The sequence below is a fragment of the Phoca vitulina genome, unplaced genomic scaffold (assembly GCF_004348235.1).
Source record: "Phoca vitulina isolate PV1807 unplaced genomic scaffold, GSC_HSeal_1.0 scaffold30, whole genome shotgun sequence".
Lineage (NCBI taxonomy): Eukaryota > Metazoa > Chordata > Mammalia > Carnivora > Phocidae > Phoca > Phoca vitulina.
The window spans coordinates 9,228,619-9,254,331 of record NW_022589733.1 but is presented as its reverse complement, the minus strand read 5'-3'; the positions used below and the strand labels follow the sequence as shown (position 1 = coordinate 9,254,331).

Here is a 25,713-nt window from a genome sequence, read left to right as displayed (position 1 = left end):
AATGTTAGTCAGTCTTGACTCTCCAGGTGGAAGACAATGAACTTATGAATTTATGTTTATTCTAATTATCACCAGTGCCTACCACAGTGTTGTCCTTACTGGGCACTCAACAAAAACACTTCATTGATTTTTATCAGTGTTCACTAGACCCCATGCAGGCAGACAAAGGCAACGACTTCAAGGGGAGCTAAATATTATTTTTGCATGTTGTTTGTTCTTTCAAATCTCTTTAGCTCCCTGAGATCACTGCAGCCTTAGGTAGTAAGACAGATGCTGAGGTGGTTCTTGGCCAATGTGCAGAGGCACCAAACTCTTCTCTGTGACTAAGCATCATTACCAACAGTATTCAATTCCCAAAGTCGGCTTCCTTCTCAGTTGCATCCAGTGCCAAGGAGGTTCAGGGAAGATGACATGGTCCTGGCCCAAAGTCAGTGGCGTGGCATTCACAGCTGATCTGTCCTGACAAATCAGCTGAGAATGAAAAAGCAATCTGCTAATTTTATCAATGACATTTCACCTTGAGTACTGTTTTGAGTGAGGGCCGCTAGATTTAGGCAGTCAATAAAAATCAGCTGATTTCTGCATGTCATTATTTAGCAGTAAAACAAATTGAAGTTCCTTCCCTGTTGCTCATATGCAAACTTGTCTGCCCAAGGGTCAAGAAAAAACAGAAAAGAAAGCTCCCTCTGCATTGAGGAGCTGATGAGTTTCTGCTGCCCCAGAGCAGAGTTCTGCCTCTGGAATGTCTATAAACCAAAAAGGGTGGGAACAGGGTTTAGAAGTAGGCCAAAACTTAACACACCAGGGTGAAGTAATTTCGGAAGTAAGATTTCCACTTTAAACACTTTCTCAGGAAGCAGTTCCCCAGTAAATGCAGTTACTAATGGGAATAGGCTAAAAGAGGAGGAGGAAGCATCTCCCCTCAAGTATTCCTCCAGGGCAATTCACCGCAGTCCCAGATTTCAGAAACTCAGAATGAGGAGAGCTCTGTCAGTCTGTGTCTGTCTGTCTGTCTGTCTGTCTCTCTCTCTCTCTCACACACACACACACACACAATATATATATATCACAGTATATCAGGTCTCAGTATTTAGATAAAGGGAACAAGTGATTTGGCAAGAACTTGTAGACTACATGAAGAAGTTCTACCTCAATTAAAAAATACATGAAATAATAAAGTATATGAAGACTCGGAGTCACAGCCATGAAATTTCAGGGATAATTCATTTCCCCTGTGGCACAGATTAAGAAAATAAGGGACGGAGAGGGGCGCCTGGGTGGCTCAGTCGTTAAGTGCCTTCGGTTCAGGTCATGATCCCAGGGTCCTGGGATCAAGCCCCGCATCGGGCTCCCTGCTCCGCGGGAAGCCTGCTTCTCCTTCTCCCACTCCCCCTGCTTGTGTTCCTGCTCTCGCTATCTCTCTCTCTGTGTCAAATAAATAAATAAAATCTTTAAAAAAAAAAAAAAGAAAGAAAGAAAATAAGGGACGGAGAAACTCAAATTCTGGCCAAGGTTACAGAGTGACCTGGTCTAGGTTCTGGGTTTCGGTTCTGGGTTTCATGCTACAGAACTCTTTGCACAGCACTATGAGACACCATCCCAAGAAAAACTGCTCATGTACGTATTTGAGTCCCAGATTCCATGGAATCTTAAGTTATCAAATGGGGATAATGGTGGATACAAAAGAAGGGCATCTAGCTTACTAGTTCTTATTACCAATGTACTTTACACAACAGATGTATTTCTTACCAGGTTGATTGTAAACAGAATTCTGTTAAACAAATTCTATTTTAAATTCAGTAGGGAGGCTGTTATTTGAAGGAATACTAAAACTAAACATCACCCCAAGATTTCTCTTATAAATGCAGATATTCAGAGTTTGGATTTGCTTACTGAAGCAAGGTTCATCATGTTATTACTGTTATTTTAGAAAAGAGACACTATTTTAACTTTCATGTAATTTTTTTCCTGCACATATTTTCTATTTCTACTATTAATTGGAAAACACTAATAAGATGGGAAAGTGATTAAAAAAAAAAAGACTTCTCAATAGAAAGAAAAGGATTACTAAAATTATCCAATCCTCAACAACTTAAACAGGAAAAAACTGTATTTATTCCATTACCTGGTCAGATTTTCAAATTCACTGCCATGCAAAATAGAGTTCCTGACATTTTTCTATGAAGGAAAATTGTAGGCAGGATTCTAGTTTCTCATTAATCCTTATTATAAAGTTCAATATGGCATTCCTCAAAGCAAGAAATAAATTTTGGCATTAAGACCTAATAAAATTAGGGCGCCTGGGTGGCTCAGTCGTTAAGCGTCTGCCCTCGGCTCAGGTCATGGTCCCAGTGTCCTGGGGAGTCCCACTCCCCCTGCTTGTGTTCCCTCTCTCGCTATGTCTCTCTCTGTCAAATAAATAAAATCTAAAAAAAAAAAAAGAAAGACCTAATAAAATTATACTCAAGGATGCAAGCCTTAAGAAAATTATAAAAGAAAATAACCAGAATAAAAATTGTACAAGAATAGCAACAAAATAAATGTGAAACAGAAAACACAGCGATGCCCCACAGGATGCTTGCCATGCAAGAGGGGCCGGGAGAGGTAAGAGGAGGCCTTGCCTTCCACCCCACACCGCTTCAGGTCAGGACAGACAACCAAGGCAAGCCAGACAGTGCCTTATAAGACACCCGGTCAGGTTTTCATCTCTGTACTTCTTACCTCTACAATAGGAACGCAAGGATTTGCAATTCTAAAACAGTTTTATGAAAATTAGGCTGATTTTAAAACCTGCTTTCCCCACACCCTTCTCTCCACCAGCCTTCCAGCAGTGACACGGGTGGAAATCATTTTAAAAACAATGGTCCGGTTTTATTAACATGCTTCTTACCACTAAGTCCTCCAGCAAACTACTGAGGTGACTAACCCATTTCCAGTTCTACTACTTTGCCATCTCGCATCCTTAAGTTGATATTGGGGTATTCCAAGTAGCCAAATCCCCTCAGGTAAACCTAAAAACACTAAAAATCTACTAAAGATGGTGACCCTATTATATCCACTTAGGGGGCTTAACAAAGCATCATGCACAGGGGTAAGTGCTCAACGTATATTTATTGAATAACCTATAAATTGTTGAGAGCTGTTATTCAGAAGCTCTGGAAATGTCTACATAAGAGTGCAGACTATCACCACCCTTCTAACTGTGGTGTTTTTTGGCAAATTTACACCTAGAATGAAATCAGAAGTGTTCCTGTAAAGCTGGCTACCTATATAGTATTCAAACTTAATCCAATTAAGTTCTATTTAAGCCTTACTAATGAAATGAGTATGATGAAATATGGGTAAAATACCTCCTTAAGGCTACTTACATATGATTTCTAAAAGGAAGAGGTAATGAAGTCTAGTGGAAAGCATACTGATGTTGGAGTGAGAAGAAGTCGGTTCTAGGTAGCCCTACACAAGTCACTCACTTCACGTCTCGGTTTCCCCATCTATAAAATGGGGAACTGCCACAAGACCTACCTGAAGTAAGAACACTATGTGTATCTTCAGCTGCCTATACAACAGAATTACTCTTCAAAACAAAGAGAAGCCATTTCAAATGATTTCTAAGACACAGGCTTTGCACATTTTAATACATTTTTCAAATATGCAGACTGATTTAGACATTTCCAAGGAAATAGTTATTCTGCCTCTCTGCTTTCTCTCATGGCATCTGTTGTTACTAGCAGAGAAGGAAAAGTAAAATCTAATGTCATTAACAGTAGACCCAAGAGTCCCAGCACTCACTCAATGCAGGAGGAGGGCACACAGTGAAGCAAATGAAAAGGTAAACAAAATGAGGATGAGAGGAGCTGAAGAGAAAGGCAGAGAAAATCAGGTTAATGAATAAAAACAACAAGTCCATCTTTCATCTCTCCTGGCTCCTACTGATGGCAGACGGTGTATTTAATCTGCTGAGAGACCAGATTTAAGGCCTCCCTTTGGCATAGTCCATCCATGAATTATTAACGTTTGCAGAAGCAACAGCACATCCGCTCACAGCGATCAGAGAGGATAATGATGATTAACCAAGATGGGATTATTAATCCCTCCACTTCCCTTTCCTGTCTCCCTCTCTCCTTCATTCCCCTCTGGGCTCTGACTGCTTTTTAGGCAGTGTATTTTGAGCTACAGCCTCAGTATCAGAGTCGATACCTCCATAGTGAAAGAGTAATCAATGACCAATTATAAGTCGTAAGTTTTTAATATATACAAGTTTTTCAGATATATTTTATTGAGCACTGTGTCCTTGATGAAGCAAAGATACAAACGAGGGTGGTTACAAATTCCTTATGGACTCAAACACTCAAAAGATAAACACACTGCTTTGCAGCCTCAAAGTTCAGGGTTGGTACACAGGTGGATGAAGTTTAAAAGTTGGCAGAGATGGCTAGAAAAGCAAGATTTACCTACACTAGACTTCTGTCATCACTTAATCCAGTTGATCTCAAACTGGAGGGCTTGTTAAACAGATTCTGGGCCTCACCTCCAGAGATTAGGATTAAGTAGATCTGGGGTGAGGCCTGAGAATCTGCATTTCTAGTAAGTTTTTGGTGATGCTCATGCTGCTAGTCTGAGCACCACACTTTAGAATAACCAGCAAAGAGCTTCTTTCTGTTTGTCAAAGGCATTCAGCGCATGAGAGGAATGGAGAAGGAAATTAAAACCAACCTGAGGCAGACAACTAATACAAAAACAGAGATGAGATTTGCAGTTCCTTTCCCTTCCTATCTCCCAGGGAAAAACCTAGATGCCTGAAGGGCTCTGCAATATGTCTCCTGCTCCAAAATAAACCCCGTTCCATAACACTCCTCCTCCCCCACCAAAAAATGAGGTAGTAGGATGAATAGTTAACAAGTGGTGAAGAACACATATGAAACTGGGGCTAGATTAATTTCTAACTTAATTCCTAAAACATGAGAAACAAAATCAAATATTCCCCGTTCTTTGGTCATTTTCTTCCCCATCACTCCCTCTTCTTAGGATTTGGCTTTAATGTATAATCAATCCTCAAAAAGAATGAATAAGTCGTAACACCCTCACCCAAAACCTTAGTTTGCTATGTACAGAAAATTCTTACACACCCTCAATATCAAGCTGAGTCAAGCACCAAAAAAAATGAAAGCAGAATATTACCAGAAGCTATTAGGAAAGGGCCCAATATAAGGAAACACACTTCAGGGCACCCATTAGAAGACTAAAACATAAGCAGGTTAAATAGATGGATAAAACTAAATACCACATCTTTGGGGTTTGCAAATGCAATTGAAAACACAAGTAATGAGAGCACATGAGGAAGAGGCAGCCAACAAGGCCAGGCTCGCACAGAATCCATCTTTCCAGCTGACCCAGCTCAACCACACACCTAGCCTAGGTTCACTCTACACTGCAAGACAGTTGCGGAGTTGCATGCTGTAAGGCTGCAGAACCATTCTAAAAGCCATGATTTCACAGCTAAGAGATGCTTGGAAAAAAGGAGGTACACTCCCCCATTAGCAATGGCTGCCTCTGATGGGACAGCCAGTTTAAAGGGGTCGGGGGGGGCGCCTGGGTGGCTCAGTTGGTTAAGCGATTGCCTTTGGCTCAGGTCATGATCCTGGAGTCCCGGGATCGAGTCCCGCATCGGGCTCCCTGCTCAGCAGGGAGTCTGCTTCTCCCTCTGACCCTCCCCCCTCTCATGTGCTCTCTCTCTTTCTCTCTCAAATAAATAAATAAAATCTTTAAAAAAATAAAAAATAAAAAAATAAAGGGGTCGGGGGAAGGACAGAGGGAGGGATGCAAAGGACAGAAGGAAAGTGAGAACGAAAGGAAGACAGGAGAAAAGATAAAAAGAACAGACAAAAGGAATGGAAGGGAGGGCAGCCTAAAGGAAGGAAGGAAACCGGGAGAGAGGAATAGAAAGCAAAAACTGGAAAAACAAAAGAGAAAACCTCCCGCCCTAATCTGCTCTAAACCCTCATAGTCTAGTCCACCTAAAGTTCCAAATAGGACATGTGCTCCGGTTTGCCACTTCGCATTTGCTTGCCACCAATGACCTACTCGGACAGCATAAACCAGGTTGACTGGCTCTATCCAGTGAGCCAAGTCTCTAGAGACTGAGCCCCTTCACATAAAGGGCATCTGGAAACTATTCAGGGGCAGCAACAAACATCAGTATCATTTTTGTTCCAAAGTGTACTCGGATGGGAAAAGTGAGGTTTGCCACCACTCAGTTTATGGTATTACTCTTCTAAGTAGCATTTTCATCCCTACAACTGATTTAGTTAACCAGCAAAGCTTTCACATGGAAGGGAATAAATGGAAATGTCACAGGTAAGAGGTCTGACAGAAAAGACAGGACCAAAACATCAAGAAATGACCAGTGACAAAAGAACTAGCTTAGTGTCTTTGCAAAAAAACAAAATATAATAATAATAACAACAATAATAATAATCTGGAATTTACCTAACCAGTCACCCCCTGATGCCTTCCTCAGCAAAGCATGATAATAACGATACAGGGCAAGGAATTAAGAAGTATCTGGGTTCAAGTTCCACATTTTGATAGTAAGTAATCTCTCCATCTTGGTTTCAGTATGTTCCCCATCATCTAAAAAGATGATGCCAACACCCATTCAACCGATTCCACCTCAAGGAATAAGACAGTGATGGGCAAAGCCCACTGCAAGTATCACACAAATGGAAGAAGTATTGTGGTGTGCCACTCAAAATCCACATAATATTTCTGGCCTATTATCTTCCCCTGTATCTTCCAAATTAGGACAAAGTCACAGATAACCATTCTTTCAAATGGTTGGAGGGAAGCAGCAAAATGACATAATAATTACTCATGAAACCGGCATGTCTCAGATCTCTTTTCACACATTAGGAAGCTTTTCCATTACAGAATAAAGGAAAAGACTATACATCGTTTTATAAGAATTAACCAATTCTGAACTATGAGGGTCATTTTAATAGCCGATCTCTAACACATGCTTCATGGACTAGTTCCTCACCTCCCCGTTAAATCTATTTTCCTTGTCACTCCAAACAGATGTTCTATAGCCTCAAGTACCTAGTCCAAACAATTTAACACTTCCAAAATGGTGGCTGTTCTGACAACTTCGACGGGCAATATGGCAGTCAAGACAGCATACTTGGGGGCCACTTTCCAAGTTCTCTGAATTAAGCTTGTCTTACTTTTGTAATAAGGGGGAAAAGTGAATTTTCTCTCCCAAAGCCATTCAGTTCCCAACCACACTCTCAAAATCCCAAATTTAATGTTTCCTTGTCATCTAACTCCCTCAGTCCCCACCCTCTCTTCCAGTCAAGAGGTGTCCAGGTTGATGAGAGACGATGGACTCTGAAAAACAAACTGAGGGTTCTAGAGGGGAGGGGGTGGGAGGATGGGTTAGCCTGGTGATGGTTATTAAAGAGGGCACGTTCTGCATGGAGCACTGGGTGTTATGCACAAACAATGAATCATGGAACACTACATCAAAAACTAATGATGTAATGTATGGTGATTAACATAACAATAAAAAATTAAAAAAAAAAAAAAAAAGAGGTGTCCAGGTTGTAAAAGAAGAGGGGAAAAGTCTTTTGCAGACAGTGATTACTTCTCCTCTAACCACTCTGAGCCCAGCTCCCTCTGTAAGCAGAACACTTTACCGGCCCCTTGGCTAGATTCTAGTTCCAACTTCATGCTAGGAGAGTGGCACAGGGCACAAGCTGAGGGCCACTTACATGGGAGTGCCTAACTATGGCCTACTCTGGAACACCATCATGCCTTTTCAGTTCCCTGCTTGGTCTTCTCTTCAAGATTCTGTTACGTTAGTCTGCATTTATTTGTAAGAGCCAGTGAGTCCGAACTGTACCAATCTGCGTGACTCCAGGTCACCTCACTTTTATGTTGTCTCCTAGAACTGAATGAGTAATTTGCTGTAGAGAAATCCTTTCCTGTATTCTGGAGCACACACAAAGTCGAGGGCCTTGTCTGTGTCTATAAAAACCAAACACACATAATACCCTTAGACAGCCAAATCATATTATAAGATGCAAGATTTCAACATTCTGGCACACTGCCAGAGCTTAATGGCCAGTCAGACGCTAAGTAAGGAAATGGGTCTGCATTAAACCTACAAATAAGTCAACAATCAATAGTTCAGGATTACAGTAAAAAACTTGATGTGCCCTTTAAATTGCTTCTAGCATCATTCTTCTAACTCAAGCTCAGCTTCAGAAGCAAAACAAAACAAAGATGATCAAGCAAGAAGCTGAACACAACCTATTTTCACAAGAACAAAGACTTGGCATTTCGAAACTAAAAGCTGCTCCAAGATTTCACAGAAACCCTTTACAGTATACCTGTAGGGCAGCAAACCTGAGAAATAATAGGCTGAGCTTTAGACAGTAAATTAAACTGACAGCTCAGCAAGCACAAAACTATGGCAAAAAAGCAAGCACCTGGAGATAAACGGATAAAGGGTGTTTGGCCTTCCCGCAAAACTCATCTCCCCCACCCCTCCCAAAACCAGCAGGGCTTTGTATAAAGGTTTAGAAAGCACGTTCCAGCTTTTTCCCACAGTCAACATTATTTCACTACTAAGTGTATGTAAATAAGAGCAATGCCCACCACATCCATTCACTGTGGGCTTTCTACTCTTTATTTTGCTCTAAATGAGCAATCAATGAGCAATATTTCTATTGAAACACTTTCACTACTTTCCTCTTTCAAATATATCTTGAAAATTCACTTCTTTACTAAACAGTCTTGATGTACAATGAAATTTAAAACCCAGGGGACTAAGGGCACAGTATTGAACTCAAATCAACATAAGGGAGTTCAAATCTGGCATATCTAGCTTCTGTAGGCCTTAGGTTTCCCATCAGTGAAATACGGTTAACAATAGTACCCACTTCAAATGGTTACTGGAAACCCAGAAGTGTTTAGTACAGTGTCTGGACGCAATAAATGTTCAGTAAACCTTCTCTCTGCCTCCTTGATTTTAGCTGTAGTAAACAGAAGACACGAACTCAAACTTTAGTGCCACTATTCACTGCACCAGCAGGGATACTTAAACTAAACAAAAAGGGAGATAAGGAAGGAGGGAAAAAGAGGAAAGGTGGGGGGGAGGGGGGAAGGAAGAAAACACAACTATTTAAACTAGTTTACTCAAAGTGTGGTTGAAGGAGTACCAGACCCCAAGTAGTTGGTGTCCAGTCTGCAGCAGATAAGTATAAAAACGGAGAATAAGCATTTAGAAACTTTTAGACCAAGCTGATGGAGTAATTTTGTCTACTGAATTTAATTTGAAAAACTAAGGCTTGTATTTTGTGTGTCTTTTATTTCTTTTTTTTCCCCTAGTAATTCATTTTTGCTCTATTTTCCTATGAGTATCTCTCAGCTGGAGATGAACGGGGTGGGGGGGGACTTATTTGGGAGGCACTGATTCAGTAAGCACCTGCTCAATGAAGAACACCCACCACCATACTCATTCAACATGAAGACCTCTGGGGCAGTTTGGGACCTCATCACAGAACCAAGTGCTACTGTGAATGCCCATAAATCTTCAAGGATCCACAAGGCAGGGCACGTGGGTGGCTCAGTCAGTTAAGCTTCTCTCTCTTTTTTTAAGATTATTTATTTATTTGAGAGAGAGAGAGAGAGAGAGAAAGCACAATCAAGAGGAGCGGCAGCAGAGGGAGAGGGAGAAGTAGGCTCCCCACTGAGCAGGGAGCCCTATGTGGGGCTCGATCCCAGGACCCTGGGATCATGACCTGAGCTGAAAGCAGATGCTGAACCAACTGAGCCACCCAGGCGCCCCAAGCTTCCGACTCTTGATCTCAGCTCAAATCTTGATCCCAGGGTCCTGAGTTCAAGCCCCATGTTGGGCTCCACACTGGGCGTGGAGCCTACTTTAAAAAAAAAAAAAAAAAAATCCACGGGTCCTGAGCTGATCCTTCTGAGACAGACTGATAAGTACTATGGATAAGAGAGAACCTAGTAAGAGAGAAAGTAGTCGCAGATAATATTACACCACAGTATTTTGGTACCTCAAACAAATCAAGCATATTATAACCTTCCATGGCCATTTCTACCTGTCCTTAAAATAGGAACAGCATTTTAAAATAGACAGTTTTTTCTTTTTGAAAGAAAAGGGAGAGGTAGAGAAAACTCTTCCTCATATCCTACTGCTCATGCCATTCAAAGAAATAAAGCAAATCAGGCAGTAATAATAAAAATAGGCCAGTAAATCCACACTCCCACTTACATTCTGCTGACCTAATCCTCCCCTTTGTTTTACAAATGAAAAGAATGACCCTGTCAGTCCTGGTTGTAAATATGTTCTATAAGACAAGGCTTCTTTCCATACAAGTCTCCTAAGCTGTGTCAGCCCAGTCCTGCTCAGCAGACCCGCTGTGGTGCTTCGAGAGCGGCGGCTCTCTGAAAAGCAGGGGCAGGATTCAGCTGTGGCATCTCGGCCTTGCAGCCACTCCGCGGTGAGAAGCAAGGCCTCGCCCTTCTATCCTCCAAGATAATTAAAGTGGCGCATACACGACTGCTGATTGTTAGTGTTGCAGACCCGGGTCTGTCAGAATTGAGGGCCTGAGCCTCAGCTCGGCTGCCAGCAACCTGAGCTGGAGGGACTCACTCAAACTCTCCATATCTCAAGTGCACGATGAAAGCCAAGCATCTGGGAAATGGGGAAAAAGCCTAAAAAGAAAGCAATACATACTAGTTCTGAGAGCTCTGCAGCAAAAGAAATTCTAATACAGGTCTTGTCAGTAGAGGATATTACCCATCCTTTCTTCCAGCTTCTGTTCCTGCTCCCCAACCAACAAATAAAAAGAAACAAAACCAGGAGTCTCCCCTGTCTGAGCCCCCTCTCACTTCCTTCACAGAATGTGGACTCTTAGTGGAGACAGTGGGAACCTGGGTCCCAAAGTTTTATATCCGAGGAGCCACACAGTGCCAACCCCCAAAAATGCTAAGAGCCACATCAGGCTACAGGCCTGGAAAGCTTTATGATCGAACATTCCAAAATGGAAATAAGAGATCACAGGGTGCTGCGGCAAGCAGATCGAAGTGGTGCACAGGGTCAAGGGCTGCCACGTGAAAACAACAGACTGGTCTAGAGCAATGCATTCGATAATTCGACGAGGTTTTAACCCCCATTTAAATTACATCTGCTCCAGTATCAAATAGTTCAGCAGATAAAAAGACATGCCCATTTCTGGTTCCTGAAGCCAAGCAACTTAAAGATACTAGACTGCAGATGACAATATGTGCCCCCCACCTCCAGAGTGCTGGGGCTTCGACAGATATCGGCAGGTTAAGAGACAGCTCATGAAGGAGGGAGGGCACAACTCAACCCCGTTCAAAGGCACCCGGGCCGGGCCGTATGTGAAGTGCTCTAGTAAATTGTTAGATAAATATTTTAGCCATCGGCTTCTCCCAAAACACTCTTACGGAACCATTCCAACTTCTTTCTTCTTTAGTTGGTAATTGATATTCCTTTGCTCACTACAGGATATAAGAAACCTCCGAGAAGACAAAAAAGCCTGTCATCTCCTGCTTGCTCAGAATGCATTCAGCATCCATTTACTTGCTTGTTCTGAAAGCCCTGCATTCAGGAGTAAGTGTGAATGGATAAGTAAAAAGGCTGAAATCTTATATCCTTGGCTCACATAAAAGCAGTTTTTCACATTTTCCACAGACGATGTCTTTAACACCCATTTTTATTCCAAAGTCACCATTTTTAATTCCATTCACAGGATACTTTAATGTAATTGCATACTTTCTACCAGACCACAAAGCCTACCTTTTCCCTTATCACAGACAGGCAGAAAAATTAAATCATTTCAGTTCTTACCCCAGCAATCAGTATCAGACTACCTAATTACAAACACAAAACAGGATGGTACATTAACCTGCCTCTGGGAAGACACTATTTTGTCTTTTTTACATGTTTACTGGTTTTCACCAGCTCTGAGATTTACACCAGGTCAGGGTTTAATGACAAGGAACAGCAAATATATTTGCTAAGCAGGGGTGATGTGGACACTGCAGTGTTCGCACAAGAGACAAAGCCTGGTACCTGACTGCCCTGAACAAGACAGGGCACAGTGAGATGTAGGTCTTTTCCACATGTCGTTCGGCCACTACAACCGAACGCTGGCCTAAAATGTACCTGGTGTTTGTTCCAGGAAAGTGCTTCTCTCTAACTAGCAGGCTTAGGATCCAGTGAGAATTGGGTTCATTATCTAGTGAACCCAAGAGCATTAACTACAGGTTGTTTAATTTAAGTCCAGGATAAGCTTCGAAAGAACAAGATTTAAACATCCATTAAAGTCTTCTAAAAACTCCAAAGGAAGGTTACTATGAACTTCCCGCTGACTTTCTTAGGGGCAAGAGGAATATAAGCAAGGAGGTCAATAAACACAAATGCTTAACTAAAAATCTTCACATTGTTAGATTCTCTTATATTTTTATATGTGAAAACATTTAAAGAGCAAGATCTTATCCCTTCAGAGTCTCATCAATTCAGAATTTCTAATCATCCAATTTGGGCTAGATCACCACTGCAGAAAAGCCTGCTCAGGCATATTAAGAACAGAAACAACATGGGAGCTAGGTATGTTTGGCCCACTTAAAACACTTCTCAGGACTGTTATACAAATGATCAGCACGCAAACAGATGCAACTCTTGATGAATGAACCCCATCTCTTCCTCAGATTTACGAAAGCAGCTCTGGTAAGGCCTCTCCCCCATATCCATGCTTAGTAGTTTCTAGAAACAAATGAAAATGACTACTTAAAAATAATCCTGGAGTTCAGATACTGTTCATCCATTCGGACTGCACTTTCCTGCAGCAGATTTGAGCAAGGGAAAGCTTACTGCACTTCTCCCTCAATATTAATATTTTGCCAGTAATATTCCTGAAGAGCTGCTATTAGCACACTAATCATTCTAGGCAAGGCTGACCCTCTTTCCAACAAACAAACTGCCACAGGATTTCTGGAACCAGTTCCCCACTAACAACTTGCCAGTACTACAAACACACAATTAGCAAGCAACACAACCACTTTTCCGCTTAGCTGTTATATATAGCTGCATTTAAGCAGCAGTCTCTTAATTCTGAAGATATAAAATTAAAAGATAAACCATGAAAATAACAATTTAGGTGATAAGGGGTTGCACAAGCAGTGATTCATTTTAATACTTACGCCAAAGCTATTCAGTTCTTTCTGATTACTTAAAAGATAAGCTAAGAGTGGTCTGAGCATACTCTACATTTCCCAGGCCAAGGGCAGAAAAAGGAAGGAAATAATGAATATTTTATTATGGATACAGTGTGGTAAGCAAAACAAGTTTCTTTTTTTTTTTTTTTTTTTTATAAAGATTATTTATTTATTTATTTGACAGAGAGAAACACAGCGAGAGAGGGAACACAAGCAGGGGGAGTGGGAGAGGGAGAAGCAGGCTTCCTGCAGAGCAGGGAGCCCGATGCGGGGCTCGATCCCAGGACCCTGGGATCATGACCTGAGCCGAAGGCAGACGCTTAACGACTGAGCCACCCAGGCGCCCCACAAAACAAGTTTCTAACAAAGTGAATTATTACTGCATCATTATCTTGTATGTGATAAATCAGTTTCCCTGACTCTAATTTTTTTTATAGTTCTTTTATTCACTATTTATCTTTTGCTCTCTACTCATATAGGACAGGACAGGACAGATTTCCATCTGGAAATTTACAGATTATGAAGACCTTCATATAGGATCTTTCCTTTCTTTCCTTCCTTTCTTTCTTTCTTTCTTTCTTTGGTAGAAGGGGCTGAAGAGATAAGAATCACTTATCTAAGATTTGAATGGGCTGCCAAGTTAATTCTAACATAAGCTAAATTTCTGTTTACTTTGTGGGGAAACATTTGGAAAGTTTTGTTTTTTCCTAAGCAGTAAAACGGACAACTGTATTTGGAGGCTGTGGGGAAAGAGATCTGAGAAGACCATGAAAGAGGCGGTGTGTGAGGAAAGCCTCACAGGGCTAGACTGAAATGAGGGCTTAGACATTTCACAGTCGCTACTCCAGGCTAAGGAAGGTGATAACCAAAGGCCTAATGTAAAAAAGAGTTAGGCAACCTGGTGGCTGAAGTATAAATATGTGCACACGTGCATGTGAGCACTCGCGCGTGTGCGCATGCGCACACACACACACACACACACACACAAAGATAGATCCTCCTACTGCAGGAAAGTATCACAATTTAGTCCCACCTATACATACTCCAAACACTAGGTATTTAATACTTTAGAAAAGCAGAGAGTTCCTATTTTAAAAATGTCTCTCTAGAAATCTCTTAAACATATTACAGAGTGTTAGCCTGTCTGGAAACAGTAACTACTATTTAGCTCGATAGGGGTCTCCCCACACCAGGAAAGAGAATGTTAAGGGTGAGGTCAGATACTTGGTTGAGGTCTGCAGTCACTGGAACAACTAGCGATAGATGCCTTAGCCCAATACTCCACATAGCTGTGAAAGAGTGAGATCTGACGATGTTTCATTAATTACAGTTAATTTAGTCTGAAGATTTCTGGCACTATAAGTGTAGTGGGTTGACATGTGTCCCCCACCAAAAAGATATGTTGAAGTCCTAACTCCTAGTACCTGTGCATATGACCTTAATTTGGAAATATGATCTTTGCAAATGTGATTAAGTTAAGGATCTCAATGTGAGATCATCCTGGATTTAGGGTGTGCCCTACACCCAATGACTGGAGTCTTTCTAAGAGAAAGGAGAGGGAGACTAAACACACAGGAGATAAACCTTGTGGAGATGGAGGCAGAGATTAGAGCTAAGAAACGGCTAGTGCCACCAAATGTTCGAAGAGGAAAGATTCTCCCCCTACAGCCTTCGGAGGGAGCATGGTGCTACCAACACCTTGATTTCAAAGTTCTATACTCCAGAACTCTGAGAGGGTAAATTTCTAATGTTTTAGGCCACTGAGTTTGTGGAAACTCGTGGCAGCCCTAGGAATCTAATACAGGAAGTTTAGCAATAATATTATTATACTTTGGTCCAATGCCATTTGGAAATAATACGGCCTAATGCAGAGAAACTGCAGCTACCATTTTTATGGCTAACTCAGGCAATTTCTGCACAGCCTTCTTGAAATATACATGTAATCTAGTGAGAAAGCCCATAATATAGCTGAACTGTGTAAATTTGCACTTTATTACTACGTGATACACATCCATGGTACATTAGGTCTGTTCAGATCATAGTAAAGATGTGCAATCTGCCCTTGGTATTTTTTTTTCTGAAGACAGAAGTGAGCAAGTGGACCTCTGTGAGAGGACTTGTGCTTGCAAGCACCACGAAGTCATTTAGAGCAGTACAATCATTTCGGTGCCATGCCCTGTTAATATTTGCTCTTTACCTCTATTACACAAATGTACAGGCCTTCTTTATGACCATTTCCAAAAAATAAAATCAATAAATCTTTTTAAAAATTCTTCTAGCATCAGCCATACATATATCTAAGTAAATGTTTTTTAATGTTACCTTTGCTGGACACAGCCATCTTTCAAAAATGCATTCTCAATGCATGCCAACATCATCAATTATGACAAACAACAAAACAGTTAACAGTAGAAAACCTGTATTAATTTCAAGCTTTCCAGGAGAAACAGAAGGGAATATAATCAATGTTTGCCAGACAGAAAAGGACTACACATGTATTTATATATGTATCTATACATGGGGAAATACCTTTCCAAGCTTATATGTAACTCAAACAATGGATGGTACAAAGTCTTGGACAGCATCTGTCAAAGAATGCTTCAGCATTTCCTTCTATGAATTTATAAACTGACATAATAAATTCACTCTGATTGCTACCTGGCACATGGGATTAGGATGCATTCTCATCTCAAAAACTGCACTGGTTGGAAAAATTTATATATAAAAATCCATTAGATTTATGGTATGTGAATCCTGTATCTCAATAAAGCTGTTAAAATAAATGAGGGGAAAAAAGTCCATGAAAAAATATATATGGCTTTTCTAAAAAACAACTGAAAGTGACTAAGTTAACTCTTCTTGGATAATCAACACATGATGAGAAGAATTAAAAGGAAGACTGCTCCATGCTCAGGCTGAAAGCTGACCTGGCCCTTACATCTGACTACTAAACAAGAAATCAGGCAAGAATATGTTGATACTGTGTATATGGGGGACTTAAGCATAGGTCAGGTGAGCTCCACAATACAACTTAAAACTTCCAATTCCTATCAATAAGTAGAACCATCTCAGATTAAGCCAAAGCCTCAGCCCTTTAAAACTTAAAATTTTCTCCTTTAAGTCTTTGTAGGAAAGAAGATGAAATCAAAAGAACAATTATTTTGAAACCAGTAAGTCCTTTTTTTTTCTTTGAGAGAATACATGGGCAACCAGGGGGTAAAGGGCAAAGGGAGAGAATCATCATCTTTTTTTTTTTTTTTTTTTAAGATATTTATTTATTTATTTATTTATTTTGGAGACAGTGAGAGAGAGGGAGTGTGAACTGGGGGAGGAGCAGAGGGAGAGGGACAAGCAGACTTCACACTGAGCTCGGGGACCAACTCGAGGCTTGATCGCAAGACCCTGAGATCATGACCTGAGCTGAAACCAAGAGTCAGACTTGAAACCGAAACCGAAAGCCATCCAAACACCCCAAGAGAGAATCTTAAGTAGGCTCCACGCCCAGCACAAAGCCCAACCTGGGGCTTGGTCTCACAACCCTGAGATCATGACCTGAGCCAAAATCAAGAGTCAGATGCTTAAATGACCAAGCCACCCAGGTACCCCAAAACTAGTAAGTCTTAAATCTTTACTTTAGGTATAGATGATCAATTCCCAATTAATCAAAAGTTACCTTGGACTGACCATTTTGCATTTTTGAAGGTATTCTGGAAAAGCTCAAGAGGTAAAATTTTGAAATGAAAGCATCCTTCCTCTCAAAGTTCAAAGATTTCCCGGACGTGCAGGACCAAAACTCTTAGCCATGCTCATTCCAAATTAAGAAACTCTCTTTGATGTGACCGAGCATGCACTGCTGGGAAACCATCTAATGGGGGTGCTGAAGGAGAGTGTTCATGCATTAAACAGAAGGTTAGGAAGACTGTCATGATTCAATACATTTATAAACCTGTCATTAATATCTCAAAGCAGAGGGGCGCCTGGGTGGCTCAGTCGTTGGGCGTCTGCCTTCAGCTCAGGTCATGATCCCAGAGTCCTGGGATCGAGCCCTGCATCAGACTCCCTGCTCAGCAGGAAACCTGCTTCTCCCTCTCCCACTCGCCCTGCTTGTATCCCCTCTCTCGCTGTGTCTGTCTCTGTCAAATAAATAAAATCTTAAAAAAAAAAAACTCAAAGCAGAAAATGGAGTACCACATCAGAATTCATGAAGTACATCACTAAATGTGCTGAGTATTCCAAATATGTATGACAAATATGCCAAAGAACCTTTAAAAGCAGTTGGTTTTAAAAAGAAATTTTTTGGAGGTGCCTGGGTGGCTCAGTCAGTTTCGCCTCCGACTCTTGGTTTCAGCTCAGATCATGATCTCATGGGTTGTGGGATGGCGCCTGACTGGGGGCTCTGGGGCTCAGTGGGGAATCTGCTTGAGATTCTCTCCCTCTGCCCCTCCCCCGACATGCACATGTTCAGGTGTGCTCTCTCCCTCAAATAAATAAATAAAATCTTTTTAAAAAAATAAAAATAACCTCTTTGGTATTTTAAACATTAAAAACACACAACCTTTCAGCGAGTGCCATTTCTTCCACACTATTAGGGATACTCCCCAAAATATATGATTATTCAAATTAATTTTTTAGCTTTATCCCTTTTGCCCACCTCCTCCTTGTTAAAAGTATTGGTTTATAGCAGTAAAATAGAAGGGACAAAAAGGGACAGCTAAAAATAAACAAAACAAAAAAGTTAAGTATACATGCCATTTTAAGAGTACATGGAAATGAGCAGGCATCCATAAGGTGACAAGCTAATATGATTTAGTACACAAAATTTTAAAAAACTAGTGACTATGGGAACATATTGATAACAGGAAAAATAATATCTATAGTTAACTCTCAACAGAAACATAGGGTTTTCAGTTACTGAATTGGAATAAATACAGTAGAACTGTGGCCATTAAATGGATAAAAATAGTTCTTGGGAAGGATAGTGGGGTAGAGAGTTAATTCAAACTGAGCCCATATAATAACAATTAGTACCCACCTGTACAATGATTTGCCTTTGTAGAACCTGCTTCCTTTCATTTCAAAGGTAAATCAATGATTAAAATGGTGGCTCACAGTCCCTTCACTCTAACATGAATGCAGCATCTCAATTCCTCAAAACTAAATGAATCACAAGTTTTTTCCTTAACAATGTATGTGTGTGTGCACACGCACACACACACAAAGCAGTTTCTGATTAGATTAAAATAGCAATCAATTATGCCAGTGGCATGTTAGGTTAAATGAGATTGGAGTGCTCTATTAGACCATTTCCTGGTGCCACTAATGCAGCCAAATACTTCCTAGAAATCAATGAGTAGGTTTCAGTAAATAGTACTCTAAGTTTTCCCCAGCTCTTTGCCAACCAATACAAGCAAGATGTAGAAAAGAAATGTGGAAGACGAAGAGTAAAATTATTTGAGATCCAGCAAAGAAAGCAAGAGAAACTTATAACTAATGTCTCTGGTGCCTTGGATTAAGCCCAAGGAAGGAAGAAAAATCTGTTCTCATAATTACAATAATCTAAAAAGTGCAGGTTGGAATTGCTTTCCTAAACTCAGCCTCTCAGAGTACTCTTAAAGTAACCTATGTTCCCTACTATACCTCCAAAGCGGAGTCTCCCATTCTCTTAATATCTCAGGAAGAGAATTAACAAAGAAATCTAGAATTCCTAAATGAGCTGGTCAACAAAGGGCCAGGGCCTTCAGCCTGGTTTGGATACTCAGGGTTCGACCTGCACCAGTCCTGGCACCTGGAAGCCCTTACCTGAATGTCTGTGTCCTTCACAGGCTCAAGAGGCTCAAAGGTGGTGGCCGCACTCAGACTCTCCAATCGCTGGGAGATGTGGGATATGTCAAGTCCCCGAGACCCAAGGAGAACTGACCTATATGAGGATATGGGGCAGGGAGAAAAAAACAGAATTAGGACATCTAACATGCTTCATAAAATACTAGAGACAATTTTTTATTCAAAACTTCCTATGTACTACTCAGACACTTTTATATGGTTTTTTATACCTTTCCATAAAGATCACATGGAGTAACAGACACAATACTGCATCTGGTCATAAGATAGTTCTGGTCATGCCTGAATTAAAATAAAACTTGCCTAGAATAAAATGCAATAAAATGATAGGCTAGACGACTCCACATATTTTACACAAAAGAAAATCATGAGGTAGATGCTATTCTCAATCCCCATTTTACAGATGGGGGAATTAAGGTGCAAAGAGATTAAGTGACTTCTCCAAAGTCACAGAGCCAGAAAATGGCAGAGCTGGGTCATCAGGCTCCAGAGCACAAACTCTTAACCACCATCCTGTATTCACAGCCTCTGTAAAGACAGATATGTGAACCACAACATCTGAGAAGCTACAAGAGTAACCCAGTCCAAACTTTATTCATTAGTTGAAGAAATTAAAAGTCTGGGACCATCAATGATTTTGCAAAGGGCAGTCAAACCAGAATCCAAGGCTGGTTCTCCATGGCTTCTCTTTAAAAGCCAAACATTGTATCTAGGACGTCTTCAAGTTCCCTCTCTGCTGCCCAGTCCAATAACACAGGAGCCTGTCACCTGATAAATGCTTTGAAGACAGATGGGGATAATACAGCTAGCTTTATTTCTACTCACTTGGGGGAATGTAACAATGGAAGAGTTTTTTAAAAAATCACAGAGTCTCACTAATATCTAGAACACTCTCTAGAAGAAAGGAATTTAGGGAATCAGATGCTTAGACTGTTGTTTTTGGATTATGACGTAGTACCCAAAAATCCCACTGACAAAGTTTATGTTCCTTCTGAGGCACTCAGAAGCTACACCACTGGGCAGCACAAGTCATCCTAATACCCACAGCTATGACACCTAAGATTTCTACTTCTGAACTAACAGACTTACTAGAGAACTTCGTTTTTATTTCTATTCTACTAAGTACTACAGAAATAGATGATGTGCACCCAGAGGGCTCCCCACTGTAGATTTTTGTCTCTTCCATGTAGGCAGGTCAACTAAAATGCCATCCCTGAGGGCTTCTCCTCCAGGCTACCATGTCAGATAAATAATCTTGCCTCTCTCTTCTAACAATCCTTAAAGCTAACTTTCTAATACAGTAGTTCCCAGCCCTGGTTGCACATTAGAGTCACCTAGGCAACTTTCCTCCCAATGATTCTGAGTAGTACTGGGTGAAGCTTGGAGCATGGATATCAATGTAATGCCCTCCCTCCTTTTTTAATAATAGCTTTACTGAGATATAATTCACATACCATACAATTCACCCATTTAAAGTGTACAAATCAGTAGGTTTTAGTGTATTCAGAGTTGTACAACTTTCACCACAATCAATTTTAGAACATTTTCACCAACCCCCAAACAAACCCCCTACCCACCAGCATTCATTTCCCATGTCCCTTCCCAAACTCCCCCCCCAACCTCTGACAACCATTAATCTATTCTGTTTCTATAGATTTGCCTCTTCTGGACATTTCATATAAATGGAATCATACAATATGTCGTGTTTTGTGACAACCCTCTTTCACTCAGCATAATGCTTGTCAAGATTCATCCATGTTCTAGTATGTATCAGTACTTCTTTTTATAACTGAACAATATTCCATTATATGGATACGTCACATTTTATATTTATGAATGTATCCATTCATCAGCTGATAGACATTTGGGTTGTTTCCACTTTGGGGCTATTATGAGAAATGCTGCCATGAACATTCATGTACCAGTTTTTGTGTGAATATATGTTTTCATCTTTCTTGGATATATACCTAGAAATAGAATTGCTAGATCATACAGTAGCTGTTTAACCTTCTGAAGAACGGTCAGATAGTTTTCCACCATTTTACATTCTCATGCGCAATGTACAAGAGTTCCAATTGTTTTCTACATCCTCGCCAATACTTGTCATTACCCTTTTGATTATAGTCGTCGTCTTAGTAGGCCCTCCTTTTTAAACCCTTATAGAAAAACAATTTTAAATACAAAATTAAATAGTAAACCTCCTTGTACCCATTACCCAGCTTCAACAATTAACAGGTCATAGTCAACCCTGTTTCACCTATATACCTACCTACTTTCCTCTTTCCACCACCCAGATTATTCTGAAGTAGATCCAAGATAGTCCCCCGATTATTTAAAAATTAAAATTTTGTGTTTTTTCTGACCGGGATATAAATAAGATCTCTACTTATGAATGATACGCCTCCTAAATCTTTTTAATCTATAGGGTGCTCCTCCATCTCCTTTTCTTTTTCTTACAATTTCTTTATTGGGGACTTTGGATTATTTGTCCTGTAGAGCAGTACTACTTAAACTTGAACTGTACATCTGAATCACCTGGGAAGCATACTAAAATGCAGATTCTGATTCAGTAGGTCCGGGATGGGGCCTGAGATTCTCCATTTCTAAAAAGCTCACAGTTGATGCTTCTCCTATTGATCCATGGACTACACTAAAAGTAGGAAGGATACAGTTTCCCACATAACAGGTTTTATGGACTACATCCCCAAGATGTCATTTGACATGTTCCTCCAGGCTCTGTATTTCCTATAAATTGAAAGTAAGCTCTAAAGGTTTGATGAGATTCAGGTGTCCTTATTTTTTGGTTAGATTACTTGAGACTTTCATCAAGAAGTCTGGTTATTTCTTTTGGAATGTTAGCAGATACTTACGATCACTGCTTAGGGTCATTAATCCCTTAGAGGTTGCAAAATGGTGGTATTCTTTTTTTTTTTAATTTATTTATTTTGGGGCCCCTGGGTGGCTCAGTTGGTTGGGCGGCTGCCTTTGGCTCAGGTCATGACCCCAGGGTCCTGGGATCGAGCCCTGCGTCGGGCTCCCTGCTTGGCAGAGACCTGCTTCTCCCTCTCCCTTGGCCTGCCGCTCTGCCTACTTGTGCTCTGTCAAATAAATAAATAAAATCTTAAAAAAAAAAAAATTATTTCTTTTGAAAGAGAAATAAAGAGAGAGAGCACATGATTGGGGGGGGGGGGGGGGTAATGAGAATCTCTAGCAGACTCCTGGCTGAGTGCAGAGCCCAATCTCACAACCTGGAAATCATGACCTGACCCAAAACCAAGAGTCAGATGCTTAACCGACTGAGCCACCCAGGCGCCCCAGGTATTCTATTTTTATTAGCCAGAATATTTCCTTTCAGAAAAACTCTTCATCCCCTATGTGGTTATTCTGAATAATGAGATGGTTCTCCAGCATCCTCAAAGTGACTGATGAGTTTCGTTTTAGTATCATTATGAACTCATGAATTTAAACAGTCATAAACATATGAACTGAAACATAGTAACCACTTACTGATGTGTTTCAGTCCATTGCAGTTACTATCCTTATGAGGCTCAAACTGTCTCCTCAGCCATTAGAAACCTTTTGAGGATGGTTTTGAGTTCTTTTGACATGACTCACGTTCATCTTATACACACCTGGAGTCAGTCAACTGTCCAAAGAACCCCCGTTGTTTTATTAAAAGATGGATTTTAGAGGCAACTATCTGGGTACTAGAACTGCTCACTGGCACACTGTTTATAGGTCCTTTCCATAAGTAGAGCTAGAAATAAAGTTTTTACTTTTGTTTCAGTTTTCTTAAGATAAATTACATGGTGAGTTTATACTAATAATTCCAATTCAAAATTTAAAGCACGAAGTTTTGGGTTAACCTCACAGATTTTCTATCTGTATCTCCTTTCTCCCACACCACAAGTCCTAGTTTCAGCATAACCACCATAACTACTTATTTGCTTTATCCTACACTATACACACAATAGTCTCAAAACAGCAGTAACAACACCTCCAACATGATGACTTATAACAGATTAAGATATCACTTGGAACTGTTCCTCTCTGTGTGGTTATGTCACCAACTGGATTAAGCATTTATTTTCCTTTTTTAGGAATTCCTTTTTTGAAATTTAAGTTTGTTTTATAATAATGTAAAATATTTACACAATTCCAAAGTCAATTTATTAAAAAAAAGTCCCTGTCTTCTCTACTTTATTTAAGGTTACTTGAACCTTTTGTTTGTTTACCTTCTGTTTAAATCATGCCTTTTTAAGAAAGGAGGGAAGAAAAGCAAGGAGGAAGACCAGTCTGAGTGAGTTCTCAGGAAAGGTGCCAGGACTGGGAAAAGTCGAGAGTACCAGCACAGAGGAGGGGTAGATTGGCACAGTTTATGTGGAAGGAGAAAGAAAAAAAAAAACAAACCTGAAAAAAAATATCTGAAAGGAGGAAGAATGTAGAATGGAAACTAATGGCCAAAAAGTAGAACCTCTTTGTATATTCAGTACCTTGTTTTATACATTTGGCCATAGACTTGTGAATATTTTGCATCAATTTAAAAGATTAATTTTAAAACTTGAAATTCTTAACACCCAACAAAGATTTACATTTCATGAACCTCTGAATCTGAATTCAAATGAACAATCTTGAAAATAATTATTAAAGCAATTGCATTGTGAGCAGTGACTAAATTATTTTATATTAACAAATTTAAAAATTTTAGTTGTAATTATGGTGCTGTGATTTTATTATTGGAGTCATTACTTAGAGATATATTTGATGTCTAAAATTTTTTTCTAAATCTGAGTGGAACTACAGATGAAACAAACAGGGGTCATGATTTAGTAATTACTGAAATTGGGTGATGGGTATGTAGAGATTCATTAAGCTTTTGTCTCTACTTCTCTGTATGTTAAACGCGTTTAGTAAGGAAATTATTTAAGAAAAGAAAAAGTCGGGCGCCTGGGTGGCTCATTCGGTTAAGCGGCTGCCTTCGGCTCAGGTCATGATCCCAGGGTCCTGGGATCGAGTCCCGCATCGGGCTCCCTGCTCTGCGGGGAGCCTGCTTCTCCCTCTCCATCTGCCTGCTTCTCTGCCTACTTGTGCTCTCTCTCTATCTCTCTGTCAAATAAATAAATAAAATCTTTAAAAAAAAAAAAAAAGAAAAGAAAAAGTCGTATGAATCTATTCACTAAAAATAACTATGAAATTAATAGGATTTGTAGGGAAGAGGAAGCTACTAGGTGAGAGTATGCAAAGCCAGACGGTGGGAAATTCTATAAAGACAAATCAGTTCAGTCCTTCATTACAAAATAGCTCCAAGGGAAAAGACCGTGTGAGCACTTACTGAATAAAAGAAATTTAAAAGAGATTTATCAAGGAGTCACAATACATAGGGCATATTTGGATTATGAGTCAAACAAATTGATAAACATTTAAGAGATGAGATATTTGAACACTGACTAAAAATTTGATATTAAAGTATTATATTTACTTGTATTTTAGATATAGAATTGTAGTTATGTTTAAAAATAATGGAATTAGTTTCTAGAGATTCACTTGGAAGTATCTGTGGATGAAAGAGTGAAATGGCTGGGATTCGCTTAAAAATTATTAGGTGGGGGGATATAAAGAAAAACTGTCCCTGATTGGTAATTATTGACACTGAGTGTTAAGATTCAAAATCTAGCCATCCCATGGAACATGAGATATAGGCACTAAAAACTCATGAATTCAAGAAAAGTAAAACAATATTCCAAAGAAAAATTAAGCCACAAATTGGCTTGTTTTTGGAAAGAATACCTCTACAGAACTGAGGTACCCTGACTGCTTCATAAGCATTTATTTCACTTCTTTTTTTTTTTTAAAGATTTTATTTATTTATTTGACATAGAGAGAGAGAGAACAAGTAGGCAGAGAGGCAGGCAGAGGGAGAGGGAGAAGCAGGCTCCCCGCTGAGCAGGGAGCCCGATGCGGGACTCGATCCCAGGACCCTGGGATCATGACCTGAGTCGAAGGCAGCCGCTTAACCGGCTGAGCCACCCAGGCGCCCCCATTTATTTCACTTCTTAAAAACTTCTTCAAAATATATTCTTGGCAGCTAAAAAAAATAATCATGCCTTTTTATTTTCTGTTTTCTGATGCTTTGACAACTGGGGCCTTGCTGACATTGGAAGGGCTGCCCTTCCCAAGGTTAGCTAATTCTGAGAGGCCAGTGAGTACAAATTTCAAATGCAAACGAACGAGTCCAGAGCCAATACCCCAACCACCTCCTTTACTGGGCCACTTATCACCCTACGGCTAGGTACCAGACAACTAGAGACAGCCCCTATACCTCAGAGCCCACTGAGATTATTCAAACTAGCCAATCCTAAGCTTGCTGACCCTGCCTTGCCTCACTTTCCCATGGAAACCGTAATACAGGCTCTTGCCCGCATTTCCCCTTGCTCTCACTGCATCCTGACTGACCCCAGTGCTGACCTATGATGCGTCCTGTCTCATTTCTAGACAACTGTGGGTAGAAACTCCCTTCCTTCATGACAGTCATTTTCTTGTCCACATGTCTTAGTATACCTGATTAATGCAAATCCCAGGTACTTTTAAAACACCTTCCTTTTTTATCAA

General features: G+C 40.3%; 1 protein-coding gene across 1 annotated transcript in view; it reads right to left on the bottom strand.

Moving 5' to 3' along the window:
- NUP93 (nucleoporin 93) overlaps positions 1 to 25,713 on the bottom strand; it is a 110,001-nt gene that overhangs the window by 59,490 nt on the left and 24,798 nt on the right. Inside the window, exon 3 of the mRNA XM_032424606.1 lies at positions 19,066 to 19,183. Within this exon, the coding sequence (XP_032280497.1) occupies positions 19,066 to 19,183 (118 nt within the window). The remainder of the gene's footprint in view (positions 1 to 19,065; positions 19,184 to 25,713) is intronic.